This window comes from Pseudophryne corroboree, chromosome 3, assembly GCF_028390025.1.
Source record: "Pseudophryne corroboree isolate aPseCor3 chromosome 3, aPseCor3.hap2, whole genome shotgun sequence".
In the NCBI taxonomy this organism is placed as follows: domain Eukaryota; kingdom Metazoa; phylum Chordata; class Amphibia; order Anura; family Myobatrachidae; genus Pseudophryne; species Pseudophryne corroboree.
Window position 1 is genome coordinate 196,851,614 of NC_086446.1, and position 22,997 is coordinate 196,874,610.

Here is a 22,997-nt window from a genome sequence, read left to right on the forward strand (position 1 = left end):
AGGACAGTGGGAACAGGGCCAGCACAGAGGTGACTGGGATGGGACAGGACAGTGGGAACAAGGCCAGCACAGAGGTGACAGGGATGGGAGAGGACAGTGAGCTGGGTTTTTCCCAAGAAGAACCTGGGTAAGACTCAGTGTAAACGGATAACCTGGGTTGATCCGACCCAGGAACCGTTTACAGCATAGGAAGAGTCGGCGCTAGGAGATGATCGGCCTCACTGCATCTGTGTGTGGTGATGTTACCAACCCAACAATAAGCCGGGTCCAGCCGCTAGTCTGAAAGGGGTCTCAGGACGCATCCGGGTTGGACCCATGTTCACTTCAAAATCCTGTTTGCGACCTATTTTTTTCATCTGAAAGGGTTAGAAATTACATCATTTTTATGTTCTTTCCTGGAACTCTAAAGTATTCTTTTATATTTTATTAACCATGGCTAAGATATACTGCAGTGGCAAAAGTCATACAGTATGTCACACATCTAAGTCATCTCAGTCAGCAGGAGCTCAGATTGGTTAGAGAGCAATTTGCATAATACGTAACTGTCTTCATCAAGTGCCAGCAGGACCACATTGAGGCTTTGCAGGATCTGCTTCTCATCCTCGCCCTCCTGCCCACAAAGTTTGAGACATTCAAAATCCTGGCACAGTCTCTCGGCAAGAGATAGAGAAGCCCCTTCAGCATCTGTGGGATTTATAAGTCCTTCAGGCACTAAAATGATAACATAAATAAAATGAGTAGTAAATACATGCATCCTACTGGATAAAAGGAAATTGTAGCTTAATTATGATGTGTTTCACTTGTAACTAAATATACATGCTGCCTTAATGCAATTGCTCTCTTTTTAGGTCTGTGAATATGAAAACCTTCATACGTATCCTCTCCTCCTTTCTGCGCTCCCATCTGCTAGAATGTAAGCTTTTACAAGCAGGGCTCTCTCCCCTTTTTTCTGTACATAATTATGTAATCTGAGCACTATAGTCAGGGGCAAATCTGTGCACGTTGTTTGGTGCACACGGGACCTTATGTACCGGGGGAAGCCTACACACACACCCTGCACCCATCTCCTATATATTAGCCCAGATCTGTCATTCTGTGACTGTGTGGCTAATGCTGGGCAGAGTCACAGTGATGGGCGGAGATAGAGCCATACAGTCACAGCATCTGCAGGGAGCTACACCATGCACTGTGCCAGCAGCAGACTGAGGAACAAGGTGCCCAGTGACACTACCAAACTACAGTATCTCCCACCGGCCGGCGCAGCTCTTCGCTGACAGTCCCTAGAGTTTACGGATCTCCCGTTCTGCCTCCTCTCTGCCGCGGACACTTTCATCTCTGCGTTGTCTCTTCCGCATGCGCATATCATACAGTCTTATGTCATGCACACACTGGACTGTGGGACGACAGAAGGAGGGAGGCAGGGTCATATGTGCATGCACAAGAGACAACGCACAGATCAGAGTGGCCGCGGCGTGCAGGAGGCACAACAGGAGATAAGAAAACTACAGGGACTGGAAGCGAGGGACAGAGCCGGTCAGTAGGGGACGCAAAACGGGGTATTTCCACAGCACAACAGGTTAGTGAATCCCGCCACACCCACAGCTCCTCCGGACCCCCTACCCCCACCCCATCCCACGCCGCAACAGCGCACCCGCCCATTCGACACCCGCTGTGCCTCACAAGCCCCTCCACCAACCTCAAAACATGAAAAATGCAAAGAGGGGTGAATACTTTAGCAAGGCACCGTGTGTATATATATATATATATATATATATATATATATACACTGCTCAAAATAATAAAGGGAACACTTAAACAACACAATGTAACTCCAAGTCAATCACACTTCTGTGAAATCAAACTGTCCACTTAGGAAGCAACACTGATTGACAATCAATTTCACATGCTGTTGTGCAAATGGAATAGACAACAGGTGGGAATTATAGGCAATTAGCAAGATACCCCCAATAAAGGAGTTCTGCAGGTGGTGACCACAGACCACTTCTCAGCTCCTATGCTTTCTGGCTGATGTTTTGGTCACTTTTGAAAGCTGGCGGTGCTTTCACTCTAGTGGTAGCATGAGACGGAGTCTACTACCCACACAAGTGGCTCAGGTAGTGCAGCTCATCAAGGATGGCACATCAATGCGAGCTGTGGCAAGAAGGTTTGCTGTATCTGTCAGCGTAGTGTCCAGAGCATGGAGGCGCTACCAGGAGACAGGCCAGTACATCAGGAGAAGTGGAGGAGGCCATAGGAGGGCAACAACCCAGCAGCAGGACCGCTACCTCCGCCTTTGTGCAAGGAGGAACAGGAGGAGCACTGCCAGAGCCCTGCAAAATGACCTCCAGCAAGCCACAAATGTGCATGTGTCTACTCAAACGATCAGAAACAGACTCCATGAGGGTGGTATGAGGGCCCGGCGTCCACAGATGGGGGTTGTGCTTACAGCCCAACACCGTGCAGGACGTTTGGCATTTGCTAGAGAACACCAAGATTGGCAAATTCGCCACTGGCGCCCTGTGCTCTTCACAGATGAAAGCAGGTTCTCACTGAGCACATGTGACAGACGTGACAGAGTTTGGAGACGCCAAGGAGAACGTTCTGCTGCCTGCAACATCCTCCAGCATGACCGGTTTGGCAGTGGGTCAGTAATGGTGTGGGGTGGCATTTCTTTGGGGCGTCCGCACAGCCCTCCATGTGCTCGCCAGAGGTAGCCTGACTGCCATTAGGTACCGAGATGTGATCCTCAGACCCCTTGTGAGACTATATGATGTTGCGGTTGGCCCTGGGTTCCTCCTAATGCAGGACAATACAGCCACCTCATGTGGCTGGAATGTGTCAGCAGTTCCTGCAAGACGAAGGCATTGATGCTATGGACTGGACCGCCCGTTCCCCAGACCTGAATCCAATTGAGCACATTTGGGACATCATGTCTCGCTCCATCCACCAACGCCACATTGCACCACAGACTGTCCAGGAGTTGGCGGATGCTTTAGTCCAGGTCTGGGAGGAGATCCCTCAGGAGACCATCCGCCACCTCATCAGGAGCATGCCCAGGCATTGTAGGGAAGTCATACAGGCACGTGGAGGCCACACACACTACTGAGCCTCATTTTGACTTGTTTTAAGGACATTACATCAAAGTTGGATCAGCCTGTAGTGTGTTTTTCCACTTTAATTTTGAGTGGGACTCCAAATCCAGACCTCCATGGGTTAATAAATTTGATTTCCATTGATAATTTTTGTGTGATTTTGTTGTCAGCACATTCAACTATGTAAAGAACAAAGTATTTAATAAGAATATTTAATTAATTCAGATCTAGGATGTGCAATTTTAGTGTTCCCTTTATTTTTTTGAGCATATATATCTACAAAAAATAAGGATGCACTCACCAGACTTCTTCAAAAGGTACAAAACGAGCCTTTAATGCCAACAACACATACTCACAAGGTCATGGTCAACGTTTCGGCTCACCACAGAGCCTTTTTCAAGACCAGATCACCAGATGCCATCTCCCTTGCAGTGATCTAAATGCAAGGGCCATATATACCATCACTGTGGTCACTCCCCCCAATCTATCAATTAACTACAGAAAATGTTAAAAACATTAAGCTAGAGATGCAAACAACACAGCACGTTAGAAGTAAGCCAACCTGGATGTCCACATGTACCCAGTGTAAACAAGTCAGCGCAAGGCGACACTTTATTATATCTTAAAACCACTAACATCGGTCAGTGGAACACACACCGGGGTCCTGGAACGCATCCCACTTCCGGCCTGACCCGCGTCATTTCCTGTATTTTGCATGAAGCAGCGTCTAATCAAGAGGACCCGGTGGAGCGCACGCGCAGGCAGTGAAGCACATTGTGCTTCCTGCCCAGCCCGCGTCACTTCCCTTGTGTAATGCATAGCGTATTTGTGTAATAAGCGTTGCTAGGTAACGATCCGGCCGGCGCTATATACTATAATACTCCATAACCCAACTGGGTGATAATCCTGTTAATCAATTTTAGCTGTCAAAATCTATTCATTGTGCGTTCCACAGCCGGCTTCCTGCGCTACCATCATACACAAAACACAAGATAAACTACCCACATTGATCTTATTCTTTAGCCTCTGGGTAATTTATATTGTGTTTTGTGTATGTTTTTAATTTCTCTTGTTATTGTTTCTCTTCCCTACAGCTCTCATGCTATAGCCACATCGGGACTCTCTGCTGGCTGGATGGTAGCACAGGAAGCCGGCTGTGGAACGCACACTGAACGGTTTCCATAGTAACGGAGGCCGCGCACCAGGAAGTACAGCAGGTGACACTTCCGGCGGGCGTGTGGTTTGAGCGCTGGACGGAGCGGGAATCGAGGGACAGGTAAGGGTATTTATGTAAATGTTTTGTGTCTGTTCTTTGCTGTAGATGTTGTCCTGAGGACGGGGCAGTAGCTCCGAAAACGTTTGTGTATCAACATCCAATACAGATGTCTTTTTTCACTGCTGCAAGTCTCTGAGTGCCATCTCTGATACTGTTGGATATTACTTTGTTTGGAAGGGCACCTGAGCAGTTGGGGTTATCACATTGAGCGTCGGCATACTGTGGATGGGTATATATATATATATATATATATAAAAATAAATATAATATATATATTTATTTTATTTTTTCTTTTATTTTTAGAAGGGAATTCAACTGTTTTTGGGTGCATCTAAGTGATGGGCTTCCAATGGACAATATTCAATTGTTCTGCGAGTGCTGCGTGTGCCGTTACTTATCACGCCTGTCATGCCTAAATGCACCGAGTTCAGACGCGTATAGCAAAGTATTGGGTATGCTGCCAAAGTGGCAGTTTGGGTGTCCAAAAGCCTAACATTTTGCTTATTTCTGCTCGCCACCCAGGTAGTGTTGACCAGAAATAATGGGTGCCTGTGGCAATCATGTCTGATGGCAAAATAATTGAATAGCGAACTTACTAGTACCCAAAAACAAATGAATCCCCCCTTAATACGTAACCTACACAATTTATCTTTTATTTGGGAGAACTAGCGTATTTGTTTTTGGGGTATCTTTGCTGGTTTAACTACAAATAAAGGTTGTACAACTGATAGAAATGTGTACTACTTATTTATACTGTTTTAGCATTACTTTTGAAATAACACAAAGTTTATATCACTATACTACCAAAGGAAATTCCTGTCTGTCACAATAAAAAATTACATTCAGTACAATACACAAGACAGTAGCATACAGAGATATATTTTTTAGTAAAATAAATATAAAATAACAATAATACAGCAAATAATAAAAGGGTAATACATTTTACAAACCTCTACTTTCCAGTCTTATAAATACAGTGCTCTAGCTGTGGTACAACTTCTTTTAGCATAATTAGTCTCATTGCTGTATTAAATTGTCTGTCTTGTAAATTCTTATTTCACAGTATAATGTCTCAGTAGTTGCAGTTGAAATTATTTTAGTATGACCAACGTATGCTGTGCTGTATAATCAAGTTTTAATTTAACTAGATAATAAAGTGTGTAAAAATAATGGTGAGGAGAATGTTAAAACTACCATGGCTTTGGGCTGTTCTCCACACCTAATTCACATACTTTTTTTCATGTATTATCAAACAATAAAATGCTGTTCGTTCTTTAATACCACTTTAAACGACCTTGGAGTTCAATATTCATATAAAACAAGATAAGCTCTTCACCATTCTGTGTATTATCATACACAGCAATCCCCATAATCCATGTACTTTGTGATAAATCAGAATAATAACTCCAAACATATTTGTGGTTCATCGTAAAGTACAGCAAGCCTTCCATTCAAAGCCATTTTATAATCGGAGCGGCTGCGTGTGATGTCATGCAGCTGCCCTGAAAACGGCCCTGCAAACCCAATGCCGTGTCGTCGCCCAGCAAATGGCTGCTGCTTTCAATCACACTGAAGGATGTGGCCATAATGTGTAAGGTCGCGCACACACACTGACTGCAAACTAGATGGATGCGGCTGCTGCCATCTCCGAATCAGTCCCCTTATCAAAGTCTACTAAGAGGAAGGAGTGTAGTATGTTTGCTTCCCCTGTGCTACCTTCTGCTGTGCAGGCACGGTGGCTCATTGCGCTCGCCACAGGTTATATTCTCCCTGTATGGGTGTCGGGGACACCCACAGAGGGGGAAATGCCTGTCTCACTGGTATTCCGGCAACGGCATTTCACGGCTAGTCAGGAATCCAGCATTGGCATTGTGACCATCAGGATCCCGACCAGCGGTATTTTAACCACTTCCCTATGTCCCTACTGCCGCATCTAATGGCTTTCTGTGAACGCTGGCCCTGTATATGTCGGAATTATAACATACATACAGTACATTGCACTTTAGGGGTCATTCCGACCCGTTCACACGCTGCGGTTCTTCGCTGTGGTGCGAATGGGTCAGAAATGCGCATGCGCGGCGGATACATTGTGCACGCGCGTCGTTGCCTGACGACGATCGTCGCCGACCAACGACGCCGCCAGCGAGAAATGTGATGGTAGTGGTGATCGCAAGAATACGGACAAGTGGGAGGCGTTCCGGGGCGGATTCTCACCGTTTTCCAGGCGTGGTGAGTCCAACGCAGGCGTGTTGAGGTGTTTGGAGGCCGGATGTCTGATGTCAGGACCAGAACCTTCATCTCTGGATCCGTCGCACTGGGTGAGTAACTGCAGCCCTGGTCTTGTTTTACTTGAAACTTTTTTAGCATAGCCGGGCTGCACAAGCGTTCGCAGCCCTGCTATGCTAAAATACACTCCTCCCATAGGTGGCGTCAGGTTGATCGCACGAGCAGCAAAAAGTTGCTACATGCGATCAACTCGGAATGACCCCCTTTGTGTGATGCATGTTATAGCTGCTTCAGTCCTAACCATGCCCTCTTCATGGACTGGCCACATGCACTCTTAAATCAAGCAGTTGGAAACCCCCATCTAGAAAGCCTGAATTTGCCACTGCCCAGGGCTAATGTGAGTTAACCTATAGATTCCTGATTAAGTGCCGGAGCTATGGGTTGATGCACTACTAGTAGCCAAGGTGCTAACAGAAATCCAAAGTAAGTGCAATTAAATAGCCCCAGGCACTGCTACGAGCCAGCAGCTAATTTAATTCACCCCAAAGTGTATTTCAGTATTTAAAATGATCAATTATAGTAATTGAGATGGGGAAAAAAGAATTTTAATGGCTATGTAAACTAGGGATGTGCACTTGAAATTTTTCGGGTTTTGTGTTTTGGTTTTGGGTTCGGTTCCGCGGCCGTGTTTTGGGTTCGACCGCGTTTTGGCAAAACCTCACCGAATTTTTTTTGTCGGATTCGGGTGTGTTTTGGATTCGGGTGTTTTTTTCAAAAAACCCTAAAAAACAGCTTAAATCATAGAATGTGGGGGTCATTTTGATCCCAAAGTATTATTAACCTCAAAAACCATAATTTCCACTCATTTTCAGTCTATTCTGAATACCTCACACCTCACAATATTATTTTTAGTCCTAAAATTTGCACCGAGGTCGCTGAATGACTAAGCTAAGCGACCCTAGTGGCCGACACAAACACCTGGCCCATCTAGGAGTGGCACTGCAGTGTCACGCAGGATGGCCCTTTCAAAAAACACTCCCCAAACAGCACATGACGCAAAGAAAAAAAGAGGCGCAATGAGGTAGCTGTGTGAGTAAGCTAAGCGACCCTAGTGGCCGACACAAACACCTGGCCCATCTAGGAGTGGCACTGCAGTGTCACGCAGGATGGCCCTTCCAAAAAACACTCCCCAAACAGCACATGACGCAAAGAAGAAAAAAAGAGGCGCAATGAGGTAGCTGTGTGAGTAAGATAAGTGACCCTAGTGGCCGACACAAACACCTGGCCCATCTAGGAGTGGCACTGCAGTGTAACGCAGGATGGCCCTTCCAAAAAACACTCCCCAAACAGCACATGACGCAAAGAAGAAAAAAAGAGGCGCAATGAGGTAGCTGTGTGAGTAAGCTAAGCGACCCTAGTGGCCGACACAAACACCTGGCCCATCTAGGAGTGGCACTGCAGTGTCACGCAGGATGGCCCTTCCAAAAAACACTCCCCAAACAGCACATGACGCAAAGAAGAAAAAAAGAGGCGCAATGAGGTAGCTGTGTGAGTAAGATAAGCGACCCTAGTGGCCGACACAAACACCTGGCCCATCTAGGAGTGGCACTGCAGTGTCACGCAGGATGGCCCTTCCAAAAAACACTCCCCAAACAGCACATGACGCAAAGAAGAAAAAAAGAGGCGCAATGAGGTAGCTGTGTGAGTAAGCTAAGCGACCCTAGTGGCCGACACAAACACCTGGCCCACCTAGGAGTGGCACTGCAGTGTCACGCAGGATGGCCCTTCCAAAAAACACTCCCCAAACAGCACATGACGCAAAGAAGAAAAAAAGAGGCGCAATGAGGTAGCTGTGTGAGTAAGATAAGCGACCCTAGTGGCCGACACAAACACCTGGCCCATCTAGGAGTGGCACTGCAGTGTCACGCAGGATGGCCCTTCCAAAAAACACTCCCCAAACAGCACATGACGCAAAGAAGAAAAAAAGAGGCGCAATGAGGTAGCTGTGTGAGTAAGCTAAGCGACCCTAGTGGCCGACACAAACACCTGGCCCATCTAGGAGTGGCACTGCAGTGTCACGCAGGATGGCCCTTCCAAAAAACACTCCCCAAACAGCACATGACGCAAAGAAAAAAAGAGGCGCAATGAGGTAGCTGTGTGAGTAAGCTAAGCGACCCTAGTGGCCGACACAAACACCTGGCCCATCTAGGAGTGGCACTGCAGTGTCACGCTGGATGGCCCTTCCAAAAAACACTCCCCAAACAGCACATGACGCAAAGAAGAAAAAAAGAGGCGCAATGAGGTAGCTGTGTGAGTAAGCTAAGCGACCCTAGTGGCCGACACAAACACCTGGCCCATCTAGGAGTGGCACTGCAGTGTCACGCAGGATGGCCCTTCCAAAAAACACTCCCCAAACAGCACATGACGCAAATAAAAAAGGAAAGAAAAAAGAGGTGCAAGATGGAATTGTCCTTGGGCCCTCCCACCCACCCTTATGTTGTATAAACAGGACATGCACACTTTAACCAACCCATCATTTCAGTGACAGGGTCTGCCACACGACTGTGACTGAAATGACGGGTTGGTTTGGACCCCCACCGAAAAAGAAGCAATTAATCTCTCCTTGCACAAACTGGCTCTACAGAGGCAAGATGTCCACCTCATCATCATCCTCCGATAAATCACCGTGTACATCCCGCTCATCACAGATTATCAATTCGTCCCCACTGGAATCCACCATCTCAGCTCCCTGTGTACTTTGTGGAGGCAATTGCTGCTGGTCAATGTCTCCACGGAGGAATTGATTATAATTCATTTTAATGAACATCATCTTCTCCACATTTTCTGGAAGTAACCTCGTACGCAGATTGCTGACAAGGTGAGCGGCGGCACTAAACACTCTTTCGGAGTACACACTTGTGGGAGGGCAACTTAGGTAGAATAAAGCCAGTTTGTGCAAGGGCCTCCAAATTGCCTCTTTTTCCTGCCAGTATAAGTACGGACTGTCTGACGTGCCTACTTGGATGCGGTCACTCATATAATCCTCCACCATTCTTTCAATGGTGAGAGAATCATATGCAGTGACAGTAGACGACATGTCCGTAATCGTTGTCAGGTCCTTCAGTCCGGACCAGATGTCAGCATCAGCAGTCGCTCCAGACTGCCCTGCATCACCGCCAGCGGGTGGGCTCGGAATTCTGAGCCTTTTCCTCGCACCCCCAGTTGCGGGAGAATGTGAAGGAGGAGATGTTGACAGGTCGCGTTCCGCTTGACTTGACAATTTTGTCACCAGCAGGTCTTTGAACCCCAGCAGACTTGTGTCTGCCGGAAAGAGAGATCCAAGGTAGGTTTTAAATCTAGGATCGAGCACGGTGGCCAAAATGTAGTGCTCTGATTTCAACAGATTGACCACCCGTGAATCCTTGTTAAGCGAATTAAGGGCTCCATCCACAAGTCCCACATGCCTAGCGGAATCGCTCCCTTTTAGCTCCTCCTTCAATGCCTCCAGCTTCTTCTGCAAAAGCCTGATGAGGGGAATGACCTGACTCAGGCTGGCAGTGTCTGAACTGACTGCACGTGTGGCAAGTTCAAAAGGTTGCAGAACCTTGCACAACGTTGAAATCATTCTCCACTGCGCTTGAGACAGGTACATTCCACCTCCTATATCGTGCTCAATTGTATAGGCTTGAATGGCCTTTTGCTGCTCCTCCAACCTCTGAAGCATATAGAGGGTTGAATTCCACCTCGTTACCACTTCTTGCTTCAGATGATGGCAGGGCAGGTTCAGGCGTTTTTGGTGGTGCTCCAGTCTTCTGTACGTGGTGCCTGTACGCCGAAAGTGTCCCGCAATTCTTCTGGCCACCGACAGCATCTCTTGCACGCCCCTGTCGTTTTTTAAAAAATTCTGCACCACCAAATTCAAGGTATGTGCAAAACATGGGACGTGCTGGAATTTGCCCATATTTAATGCACACACAATATTGCTGGCGTTGTCCGTTGCCACAAATCCACAGGAGAGTCCAATTGGGGTAAGCCATTCCGCGATGATCTTCCTCAGTTGCCGTAAGAGGTTTTCAGCTGTGTGCGTATTCTGGAAACCGGTGATACAAAGCGTAGCCTGCCTAGGAAAGAGTTGGCGTTTGCGAGATGCTGCTACTGGTGCCGCCGCTGCTGTTCTTGCGGCGGGAGTCCATACATCTACCCAGTGGGCTGTCACAGTCATATAGTCCTGACCCTGCCCTGCTCCACTTGTCCACATGTCCGTGGTTAAGTGGACATTGGGTACAACTGCATTTTTTAGGACACTGGTGAGTTTTTTCTGACGTCCGTGTACATTCTCGGTATCGCCTGCCTAGAGAAGTGGAACCTAGATGGTATTTGGTAACGGGGGCACACTACCTCAAGAAATTGTCTAGTTCCCTGTGAACTAACGGCGGATACCGGACGCACGTCTAACACCAACATAGTTGTCAAGGCCTCAGTTATCCGCTTTGCAACAGGATGACTGCTGTGATATTTCATCTTCCTCGCAAAGGACTGTTGGACAGTCAATTGCTTGGTGGAAGTAGTAAAAGTGGGCTTACGAATTCCCCTCTGGGATGACCATCGACTCCCAGCAGCAACAACAGCAGCGCCAGCAGCAGTAGGCGTTACACGCAAGGATGCATCGGAGGAATCCCAGGCAGGAGAGGACTCGTCAGAATTGCCAGTGACATGGCCTGCAGGACTATTGGCATTCCTGGGGAAGGAGGAAATTGACACTGAGGGAGTTGGTGGGGTGGTTTGTGTGAGCTTGGTTACAAGAGGAAGGGATTTACTGGTCAGTGGACTGCTTCCGCTGTCGCCCAAAGTTTTTGAACTTGTCACTGACTTATTATGAATGCGCTGCAGGTGACGTATAAGGGAGGATGTTCCGAGGTGGTTAACGTCCTTACCCCTACTTATTACAGCTTGACAAAGGCAACACACGGCTTGACAAATGTTGTCCGCATTTCTGGTGAAATACTTCCACACCGAAGAGCTGATTTTTTTGGTATTTTCACCAGGCATGTCAACGGCCCTATTCCTCCCACGGACAACAGGTGTCTCCCCGGGTGCCTGACTTAAACAAACCACCTCACCATCAGAATCCTCCTTGTCAATTTCCTCCCCAGCGCCAGCAACACCCATATCCTCCTCATCCTGGTGTACTTCAACACTGACATCTTCAATCTGACTATCAGGAACTGGACTGCGGGTGCTCCTTCCAGCACTTGCAGGGGGCGTGCAAATGGTGGAAGGCGCATGCTCTTCACGTCCAGTGTTGGGAAGGTCAGGCATCGCAACCGACACAATTGGACTCTTCTTGTGGATTTGGGATTTCGAAGAACGCACAGTTCTTTGCGGTGCTTTTGCCAGCTTGAGTCTTTTCAGTTTTCTAGCGAGAGGCTGAGTGCTTCCATCCTCATGTGAAGCTGAACCACTAGCCATGAACATAGGCCAGGGCCTCAGCCGTTCCTTGCCACTCCGTGTGGTAAATGGCATATTGGCAAGTTTACGCTTCTCCTCCGACAATTTTATTTTAGATTTTGGAGTCCTTTTTTTACTGATATTTTGTGTTTTGGATTTTACATGCTCTGTACTATGACATTGGGCATCGGCCTTGGCAGATGACGTTGCTGGCATTTCATCGTCTCGGCCATGACTAGTGGCAGCAGCTTCAGCACGAGGTGGAAGTGGATCTTGATCTTTCCCTAATTTTGGAACCTCAACATTTTTGTTCTCCATATTTTAATAGGCACAACTAAAAGACACAGAGGTAGCTACAGCCGTGGACTACCGTACTGTGTCTGCTGCTAATATAGACTGGATGATAAAGAGATGAAATCAATATATATATATATATAATATCACTAGTACTGCAGCCGGACAGGTATATATATTTATTATGTAATGACTGATGACGGACCTGCTGGACACTGTCAGCTCAGCAGCACCGCAGACTGCTACAGTAAGCTACTATAGTAGTATGTATAAAGAAGAAAGAAAAAAAAAAAACCACGGGTAGGTGGTATACAATTATGGATGGACGAGCGACTGCCGACACAGAGGTAGCTACAGCCGTGGACTACCGTACTGTGTCTGCTGCTAATATAGACTGGATGATAATGAGATGAAATCAATATATATATATATATAATATCACACTAGTACTGCAGCCGGACAGGTAGATATATTTATTATGTAATGACTGATGACGGACCTGCTGGACACTGTCAGCTCAGCAGCACCGCAGACTGCTACAGTAAGCTACTATAGTAGTATGTATAAAGAAGAAAAAAATAAAAAAAACCACGGGTAGGTGGTATACAATTATGGATGGACGAGCGACTGCCGACACAGAGGTAGCTACAGCCGTGGACTACCGTACTGTGTCTGCTGCTAATATAGACTGGATGATAATGAGATGAAATCAATATATATATATATAATATCACACTAGTACTGCAGCCGGACAGGTAGATATATTTATTATGTAATGACTGATGACGGACCTGCTGGACACTGTCAGCTCAGCAGCACCGCAGACTGCTACAGTAAGCTACTATAGTAGTATGTATAAAGAAGAAAGAAAAAAAAAAAACCACGGTTAGGTGGTATACAATTATGGATGGACGAGCGACTGCCGACACAGAGGTAGCTACAGCCATGGACTACCGTACTGTGTCTGCTGCTAATATAGACTGGATGATAATGAGATGAAATCAATATATATATATATATAATATCACTAGTACTGCAGCCGGACAGGTATATATATTTATTATGTAATGACTGATGACGGACCTGCTGGACACTGTCAGCTCAGCAGCACCGCAGACTGCTACAGTAAGCTACTATAGTAGTATGTATAAAGAAGAAAGAAAAAAAAAAAAACACGGGTAGGTGGTATACAATTATGGATGGACGAGCGACTGCCGACACAGAGGTAGCTACAGCCGTGGACTACCGTACTGTGTCTGCTGCTAATATAGACTGGATGATAATGAGATTAAATCAATATATATATATATATAATATCACTAGTACTGCAGCCGGACAGGTATATATATTTATTATGTAATGACTGATGACGGACCTGCTGGACACTGTCAGCTCAGCAGCACCGCAGACTGCTACAGTAAGCTACTATAGTAGTATGTATAAAGAAGAAAAAAAAAAAAAACCACGGTTAGGTGGTATACAATTATGGATGGACGAGCGACTGCCGACACAGAGGTAGCTACAGCCGTGGACTACCGTACTGTGTCTGCTGCTAATATAGACTGGATGATAATGAGATGAAATCAATATATATATATATATATATAATATCACTAGTACTGCAGCCGGACAGGTATATATATTTATTATGCAATGACTGATGACGGACCTGCTGGACACTGTCAGCTCAGCAGCACCGCAGACTGCTACAGTAAGCTACTATAGTAGTATGTATAAAGAAGAAAGAAAAAAAAAACACGGGTAGGTGGTATACAATATTATATATATATTATATACAATTATATATATATATATATATATATATATTAAACTCACTGGTGGTGATTATTAAACTGGTGGTCAGGTCACTGGTCAGTGGTCACACTATCAGCAACTTGCAAGTAGTACTCCTAAGCAGACAATCACAATATATATTATACTGGTGGTCAGTGTGGTCACAATGGCAGTGTGGCACTCTGGCAGCAAAAGTGTGCACTGTACGTTATATGTACTCCTGAGTCCTGCTCTCAGACTCTAACTGCTCCCCACTGTCAGTGTCTCCCCCACAAGTCAGATAATACAGTCACACTATCTATCACTTCAGCAAGTAACTACTAGTACTCCTCCTAATGCTCCCCAAAATTACTACTGTGTCTCTCTCTACTGTCTCACTCTCTTCTCTATAAACGGAGAGGACGCCAGCCATGTCCTCTCCTTATGAATCTCAATGCACGTGTGAAAATGGCGGCGACGCGCTGCTCCTTATATAGAATCCGAGTCTCGCGAGAATCCGACAGCAGGATGATGACGTTCGGGCACGCTCGGGTTAACCGAGCAAGGCGGGAAGATCCGAGTCGCTCGGCCCCGTGTGAAAAAAACTGAAGTTCGGGCGGGTTCGGATTCCGAGGAACCGAACCCGCTCATCCCTAATGTAAACTGAAAGCCAAATAAATGCCAATGCCAAAAATATATTTTATGTAAGTCTACTAACTTGTCTGGCTAGAATATGTGCAGTGAAACCGTGATGAGGATGTACGTGCATATTACTCATGTTTCTCAATACCCCCAATGATGGATAAAATGCCACCACCACCCTGGGCCAGTCACACATCTTTCTTACTAACCAATCAAACATAATGGGAAAAACTGGGAAATAGCCATGCCTCTTGTACTTGCTGTACTGATGCAATACACAATGTAAGTGAGGCAGTGGTATGCTTCTGTCAGTGAGGCAGTAGTATGCTTCTGTCAGTGAGGCGGGGATGTGCTTCTGTCAGTGAGGTGGGGATGTGCTTCTGTCAGTGAGGCGGGAATGTGCTGCTGTCAGTGAGGCGGGGATGTGCTGCTGTCAGTGAGGCGGGGATGTGCTGCTGTCAGTGAGGGGGGGATGTGCTTCTGTCAGTGAGGCGGGGATGTGCTGCTGTCAGTGAGGTGGGGATGTGCTGCTGTCAGTGAGGCGGGGATGTGCTGCTGTCAGTGAGGAGGGGATGTGCTTCTGTCAGTGAGGCGGGGATGTGCTCCTGTCAGTGAGGCGGGGATGTGCTGCTGTCAGTGAGGCGTGGATGTGCTGCTGTCAGTGAGGCAGAGATATGCTGCTGTCAGTGAGGCGAGGATGTGCTGCTGTCAGTGAGTAGAGTCTCTGTGAGTGATGCTGTAGCTGTGTGATGAGGTTTTGGTAACAGTTGAAGCAGTTCAGCAGTTACACTGGAAAGTGTGCGTTCATTGGGAAATAAAGCATGTTCTTGTGATCTATGTCGAATCATGTTATTGGGATTTCTGTCATTATATCACACTATCTTAAAAGTGTATATATATATATATATATATATATTTTTTTTTTTATATATATATATATATATACATACATACACGGTCTGTCATACTTAGAGTATTGCTTCACCATAGCCCCGCTTCATGCTGTACTTTATGTGAGATGTGACTGTGCAGTTTTGGGGAGCAGGATAATAATGACATAACATCAGTCACCTGGCTGCATCTCCCCTCATGCAATTCTCCTGGAGGGTGCTGGAAAGAATGTAGGTAAGTATATGTAAAAAGCAGGTTGAAGATAATAGGGCGACACTGTACACAGTATCTCCTTGGATTATATGAAATGCGAGGAAGCATGCGTTTTGACTTTACTCCTCTTTCAGCTGATATTGCATCTGCATAAATGTTAGTGCATGCCTTAAAAACTGAAGCCTGCTGAAATAGTCAATGCGAGAAACAAGTATTGTTTATCATTTGCCTCTGAAACAGTGCGATGTAACTAATAATAACAATACAAAGAGCAATGTGTAACAATTCCCACATTAACAATGCAGCATTACACAGGGTTAACAAACATAAAGCAATGCAGGTGCTTTGTTGTCTCTCTAAGGACACATCAGCAAAATCACACCATATGCACAATGACATGCAAATGTCCTTGAAAAGATTCCATCTGTTTGCAGTAGACGATGTTATGTAATTGTACCAAATGCAGTATAAAACCGCTCTCAGCATAAATCCTGCTCTGACCAGCCTTGTTTGGTGTTATTCAGTGCCATTGTAAAGACATATTTCAATGCTGATGACAAGGTTAATTCTTTTAAGTTGAGATAAAAAATATATCAGAATATTGGGGGTAATTCCAAGTTGATCGCAGCAGGAAATATTTTAGCAGTTGGGCAAAACCATGTGCACTGCGGAAGGGCAGATATAACATTTGCAGAGAGATTTAGATTTGGGTGGGTTATTTTGTTTCTGTGCAGGGTAAATACTGGCTGCTTTATTTTTACACTGCAATTTAGATCGTAGATTGAACTCACCACACCCAAATCTATCTCTCTCTGCACATGTTATATCTGCCTCCCCTGCAGTGCACATGGTTTTGCCCAACTGCTAAAAAATTTCCTGCTGCGATCAACTTGGAATTACCTCCATTAGCACAACCACCTTTCCCTTATACAGGTCAAGTCAATGCATTATCCCATTATAAGTCTCCATAGGCTTGAGGAATCTGTACATATGTAACTGCAAAAGATAATGGGGTAAATTTACTACGATGGGAGTTCTATTTAAGATGGGATGTTGCCCATAGCAACCAATCAGATTCCAGGTATTATTTTTTTGAAGGTGCTAGATAAATGAGAAGTAGAGTATGATTGGTTGCTATGGGCAAAATCCCATCTTAAATAGAACTCCCATGTTAGTAAATTAACCCCATTGTATGAAAACTACTGACACAATAATAGTAAATGAAGGATAACAATAAAATGATTTGCAGGACACCCACAACAACCACGGCAGTTTCAAGTAGGTTAACGACTTGATCTAAGCCAGCAATTACAGGATGTGGTTTTAAACATTAATGTTAACATATCAATATGCAGTGAGGAATAACTGAATGATTTATGCTAACATACATACACTCACATGCATATATTTATTATATATATGTTTTAACATAAAAATTTGCTGTGCAGTAATTGCAGATAGGTGAAGCAACACCCAAACTAGCTCTATAATAAATAATAATCCGGCAGAATTTAACCTACGAAAGGTATTGCCATAAACAACACTAATAAAATAGCAGATAAAAACATGTTATATAATACAACACACAAATGATTCCATCGGCGGGATGTAATAGAGAGAGTAATTCAGACCTGATCTCTGCTGTGCGCTTTGGCTCAGCGGGCGATCAGATAAAAACTGTGCATGTGTATGCACCATAATGTGCATTGCACGGGTACAAAGTGGATTGCCACTCAGCAATGGGTTTGTGCGAAGGATCCGTTTGCACAGGCGATTGCAAGAAGATTGACAGGAAGTAGGCGTTTGTGGGTGTCAACTTACCGTTTTCAGGGAGTGTCTGAAAAAACGCAGGTGTGTCCATGCGTTTGCAGGGAGGGTTCCTGATGTCAATTCCGGTCCCGGACAGGCTGATGTGATCGCAGCAGCTGAGTAAGTCCTGGGCTACTCAGAGACTGCACAAAATCTGTTTGTACAGCTCTGCTACATATGCGTTAGCACACTTGCACAGCGAAAACCCACTCTCCCTGTAGACGGCGACTATCTGATCGCAGCAGTGCAAAAATCGCTTGCTAGCAATCAGGTCTGAATTAGGCCCCGAGTCCGAGATTGCCGGAGGTCGGGTTGCCGGACGATCTCAGACTTTTTTTAAAGGGGCAAACACTTACAAGGCATGGTTTTGCCTTGTAAGTGATTGCCCTTTTAAAAAAACGTCTGATATCGGCCGGCAACCTGACCTCTGGCGATCTCGGACTCTATTACAACCCACCACATATATCTGATAGCATTCAACTAACAAAAAGAATGCAGTTTTTGCATGCTGTAATAGCAAAACTGTCAGGATATGGTGGGATGTGTAGTTCCACAACAGCTTGAGAGCCGTATGTTGAATATCTCTGCTCTATACTATGCTTAAAGCAGTACATTAACACACATACAGAGTGTATACAATTACAAATTTAGAAGTCAAGCATAGAACTTAAGAGCTAGTGGAGAAATCTATCCACATAGGTATTTTAACATTCTGGACAAATAAACTGGACACATACTGTAGTCGCAGAGCCGGCCCTAACCAATATGATGCCCTAGGCAAGATTTTGGCTGGTGCCCCCTAGCACCACTGCTAGTTCCGCCTCTGACCCTGCACCCCTTTCCCAGCACCAGGCCAAAAAGGTATGTTTTTTTGCTTGCAAGGGGTATGGCCACACAATAGTACCCCCAATTCAACTTATGCCTCACAGTAGTGCAACTTTATTCACAATTTATCATACGATAGTGTCCCTTATTCACATTACATCACACAGTAGTACCACTTTACCTTATATACATTACTCCTCACAGTAGTGCCCCTCATTCACATAACATCATACTGGATTGCTCCTTATTCACATTACACCACACCATATTGCTCTTTATTCTCATTACACCACACTATATTGCTCTTTAATCACATTAGACCACACAGTAGTGCCCTTTCTATACGTTAAGCCACACAGTAGAGCACCTTATACACATAACGCCACACATTGGTAATGCATTTATACACATAATGACACACATAATGTCCCGTACACATATGCTGCACATTATTAGTGCCTTTATACACATAATGACACACATAGTGCCCCTTACACATATGTTACACATTATTAATGCCCTTATACACATAATGACACATATAGTTCCTGGCGTGAGTCATCTGGCTGCTTTGCTAACATCGGGTTCCTATTTTTTATGAAAATGCATCTTATTTGCATTGCTGTGTGGCTAGGATGCACAAGCAGCTTCTGCTGATTAAAATGATATGCGGCATGCCTATACACTGTGTGAGACTGTGACTGTATCTGCATACAAAATGCTACACACAGAATATAGGCAGGCCGCATATCATTTTAATCAGCAGAAGGTGCTTGTGCCACTAGGCATACCAGATGCCCTAGGCAATTGCCTAGTTTGCCTATGCCTAAGGCCAGCTCTGTGTAGTCGACATCTAGGATGCTACCGGACCATGCAACGGGTAGCAGTTGATTTACCAACGGACACAATACAGGCGGTCATAATCCCGACAGCCATTGACCTACAGTTAAAATACCGACATGGTCAACATACAGCCATTCATTATGCCGACATGTTCAAAAATGCTGACATAGTCAGCATGCCAAAATGCTGACATGTCAAAATGCCGCCATGTGTTTTTAAGGCATTTTTGCCCCAAAACAGAATTGTTCATACTTTGCCATCCCAGTGGACCTGGAGGGGGAATATAATAGTGTGCTGAGTGCAGCGAGGTACCATGGCCAAAGGATGGCGAGAAGATGCGGTACACTTAGAAGCTGTCCATGTCGACCTATGTCGACATTGACAGCAAAAAAATAAAAATAAAAACTCATGTCGTATTTTTACATGTCGGCATTTCAAAGTCGGTATTTTGACCGTGTCCGTGTTTTAACTGTCGGTCAATGGCTGTCGGGATTGTGTCCGTCAGTAAATCATACTGAACCCCATGCAACACTGGATTATTTTTTTGTATAATTGTGAATGCAGCAAAGCATTGATTAATTTATTCTAATGTCCATGAACTGTATTTCCTAAACAGCTACTTAATGATATAATCAATGCTGTCTTGCAATCAAGTGGGTAACTGCTGTAGAAATAATCTGAGTCTTTTTTAGGGTTGAATCAAGTTTGATTATTATTGCAATGACTTTCTCAATGAGCCTGTATCTGTATAAATGATCAGAAAGAGCTGACCATGGAGAAAGGAGAAAATGGTTCTCCTAAACAAAAGGGGTTTGCAGTAAGGCCCACTTAGACACTTTGATCATGTAGAAAGCTGAGATAGCAACATTGTATGGCCTTTTGAACTCAAGCAACCAATTTACAGTCAAAGTGAGGAGAAACGCTGTCAGCCCAAGTCTCTTCATAATGAGAAACTGAACTTGTGCTACCTTGTAAGCCTCCGCCGACACCTTTACAAATACAGTAGTTACTCTGTGGGCTAAATTTTCTGATATAAATTGGACACTTACACGCATAAGTCAAAACAGTGGGTCACTTCATTACCACAGAATCTAAATGAGCCAGATACTGCTGTCAAACATGGGAAACAGGGCTGTCAGTCTTAGTTTTAACTAGTGCAGCATGAAGAAAATTGAGCAATGAAAGTATTTCATCACAGATAAAATCACATTGGTTGCTCTGACATCTATTTAAGTGCATGCCCTACAGAGTTGCATTGCACTTACAGTAATTCACTTACCTATCAATTTGTTTTAAGAGTCTTACATACACCATAAAGAGCGTTGAAACAAAAGCAGTACAACAACTGATTAGTGAGTTGGTAGGCAGCACTAAATGTTTAAAAGGTATAATAATTTGAGAAATTGTCATTTCTTGGAGATGACACAGAAGTACTGTATGTGAGTTTTTGGTGTCTTTTTAGTACCTGATTATTTTATGGAACTGTTTTTTAATAGGTTTACTGTATGTCCTTTTGCTATTACTTTCTTTGTCAGTAATTGAATAACATTCTGTCTTTCTGTTAACATAACATGCCTGTTTTTTATGAAAACACACAGGTTTCACAGTACCTGTGTGTTTTTGGGAGAAAAGGCATTTTTTATGGTGAACTAATAGGATAGCCTGTAAAAAAAAATCAGTGAAACATTGGGAAAAACTGTGTGCACGTGATGTTTTTCCGCAACTAATAGGATACAGCCCAAAGTCCGAATTCTCTTAACTGTGACACATTAAGGCTGCAACGTCACTAAATATTCCTCGCACCCCATAGTGGTGTACAGTAAATGAGTGATGTTGGCCTACCATACAGTAAATATGAGCAATGTATGCAACCGTACATCACGTTTAAATGAATAGCCCCCTCTCAATACTCTATAGCAATTTATATCAAGTTAAATTATCTAATTTGAAGCAAACATCAATTTAGAAATTAGTATTATTTGCCCAAGTCAATTCTCTCATAGACCTTGTTCTAATGTTATTGAACTATAATTTGTAGCAGCTGCTTTTCTAAATTCACCTGAAGCATAGATATTTTTACAGATGCCCTGCAAATGTAATAATACACTCTAGCAATCATATATTTATTTTCCTACATTATTTCGGCCATAGAGGGATTTTATCCCTCTACCGTATAGTTATACATCCATCAGACCAGTGGCTTAATCTTGTGCTCTAGAATCCTTTTGCGTCTTACAGTAAAAATGGCTGGAGTAGAGAGATTATTCATTTTCACTGCCTGCACATCTGTGGCTTTCCATAAATGTAGGCGCAGGGTTGAGTAAATTATATATGGAAAAAGTACAGCTCCCAAAATGCTTCATATGTAAAAGGCAAAACACGGTTTATGCTGTAGAAGTCATGATACAATAAAAATGGGTGATTTTCCCTAATCTTTTCAGAAGGTCAGCCCTGCAGCGTGTAATAAATCAGAGGTGCTATTATCTGTGCCTTTGCTAAGAAAAAGCCACTTCGGGAATAGACTTTATAAGATATGCCTTTTCCTTCTTATGGCATTTAAGGTGACCACATTTTGAAAATACATAACAAGTGTAAAAAGCTCTTTTGCAAGAGATTATTAAAGCCTGGATAAAAAGTACCCTTAGGGGTAAGATGTGGATGACTTTTTACAAAATGCTGTGCTGTTTCCAGAGAATTAAATATCTTCTGCACTGTCAGAGAGAAACATGACAGCTGGAAGTATTTATGCGGGTAAACTTCACAGCACAAAGCACAAAATATGACCAAATGAATAGGAACTAATGCAAACCTCTCAAGCCTGTGGTAGAGCTAGCGAATGCTGTATAAATATTTGTCTGGCGCCATTTTTTTTCTTGGAGTGGCTGCGTGTGATGTAACGCTGCTGTCCTGAAAATGGTTACAGACATGCCTGCATTGTCTGGACTGCGCCCACAAAACGCAGCGTCGACGCCCCCCATTGTTAATCACCTTGGGGCCACATCATGGATGGATTTTTCCACAATTCACTTTTTCCACATTTTGTTATGTTACAGCCTTATTCCAAGCTGGAATACATTAATTTTTCCCCTCAAAATTCTACACACCATACCCCATAATGACATCATGAAAAAAGTGTTTTTGAGATTTTTGCTAATTTATTAAAAATGAAAAAAACTAAGAAATCACAAGTACATAAGTATTCACATCCTTTGCTCAATACTTTGTTGATGCACCTTTGGCAGCAATTACAGCCTCAAGACTTTTTGAATATGATGCCACGAGCTTGGCACACCTATCTTTGTGCAGTTTTGCCCATTCCTCTTTGCAGCACCTCTCAAGCTCCATCAGGTTGGATGGGAAGCGTCGGTGCATAGCCATTTTCAGTTCTCTCCAGAGATGTTCGATCGGATTCAAGCCTGGGCTCTGGCTGGGCCTCTCAAGTACATTCACAAAGTTGTCCTGAAGCCACTCCTTTGATATCTTGGCTGTGTGCTTAGGGTCGTTGTCCTGCTGAAAGATGAACCGTTACCCCACTAGTCTCCCAGTTCCTGCCGCTGAAAAACATCCCCACAGCATGATGCTGCCACCACCATGCTTCACTGTATTGATGGTATTGGCTTGGTGAGGACCGGTGCCTGGTTCCTCCAAACATGGCGCCTGGCATG

General features: G+C 44.4%; 1 protein-coding gene across 3 annotated transcripts in view; it reads right to left on the reverse strand.

The window, feature by feature from the left end:
• LOC135055109 (rap1 GTPase-GDP dissociation stimulator 1-A-like) overlaps window positions 1–22,997 on the reverse strand; it is a 222,318-nt gene that overhangs the window by 115,434 nt on the left and 83,887 nt on the right. For 2 of the 3 annotated variants that reach the window (XM_063958765.1, XM_063958764.1), the window contains exon 2: window positions 544–711. The exons of the other annotated variant lie outside the window; for it this stretch is intronic. In XM_063958765.1, the coding sequence (XP_063814835.1) occupies window positions 544–711 (168 nt within the window). The remainder of the gene's footprint in view (window positions 1–543; window positions 712–22,997) is intronic. 3 annotated transcript variants of the gene reach the window in all.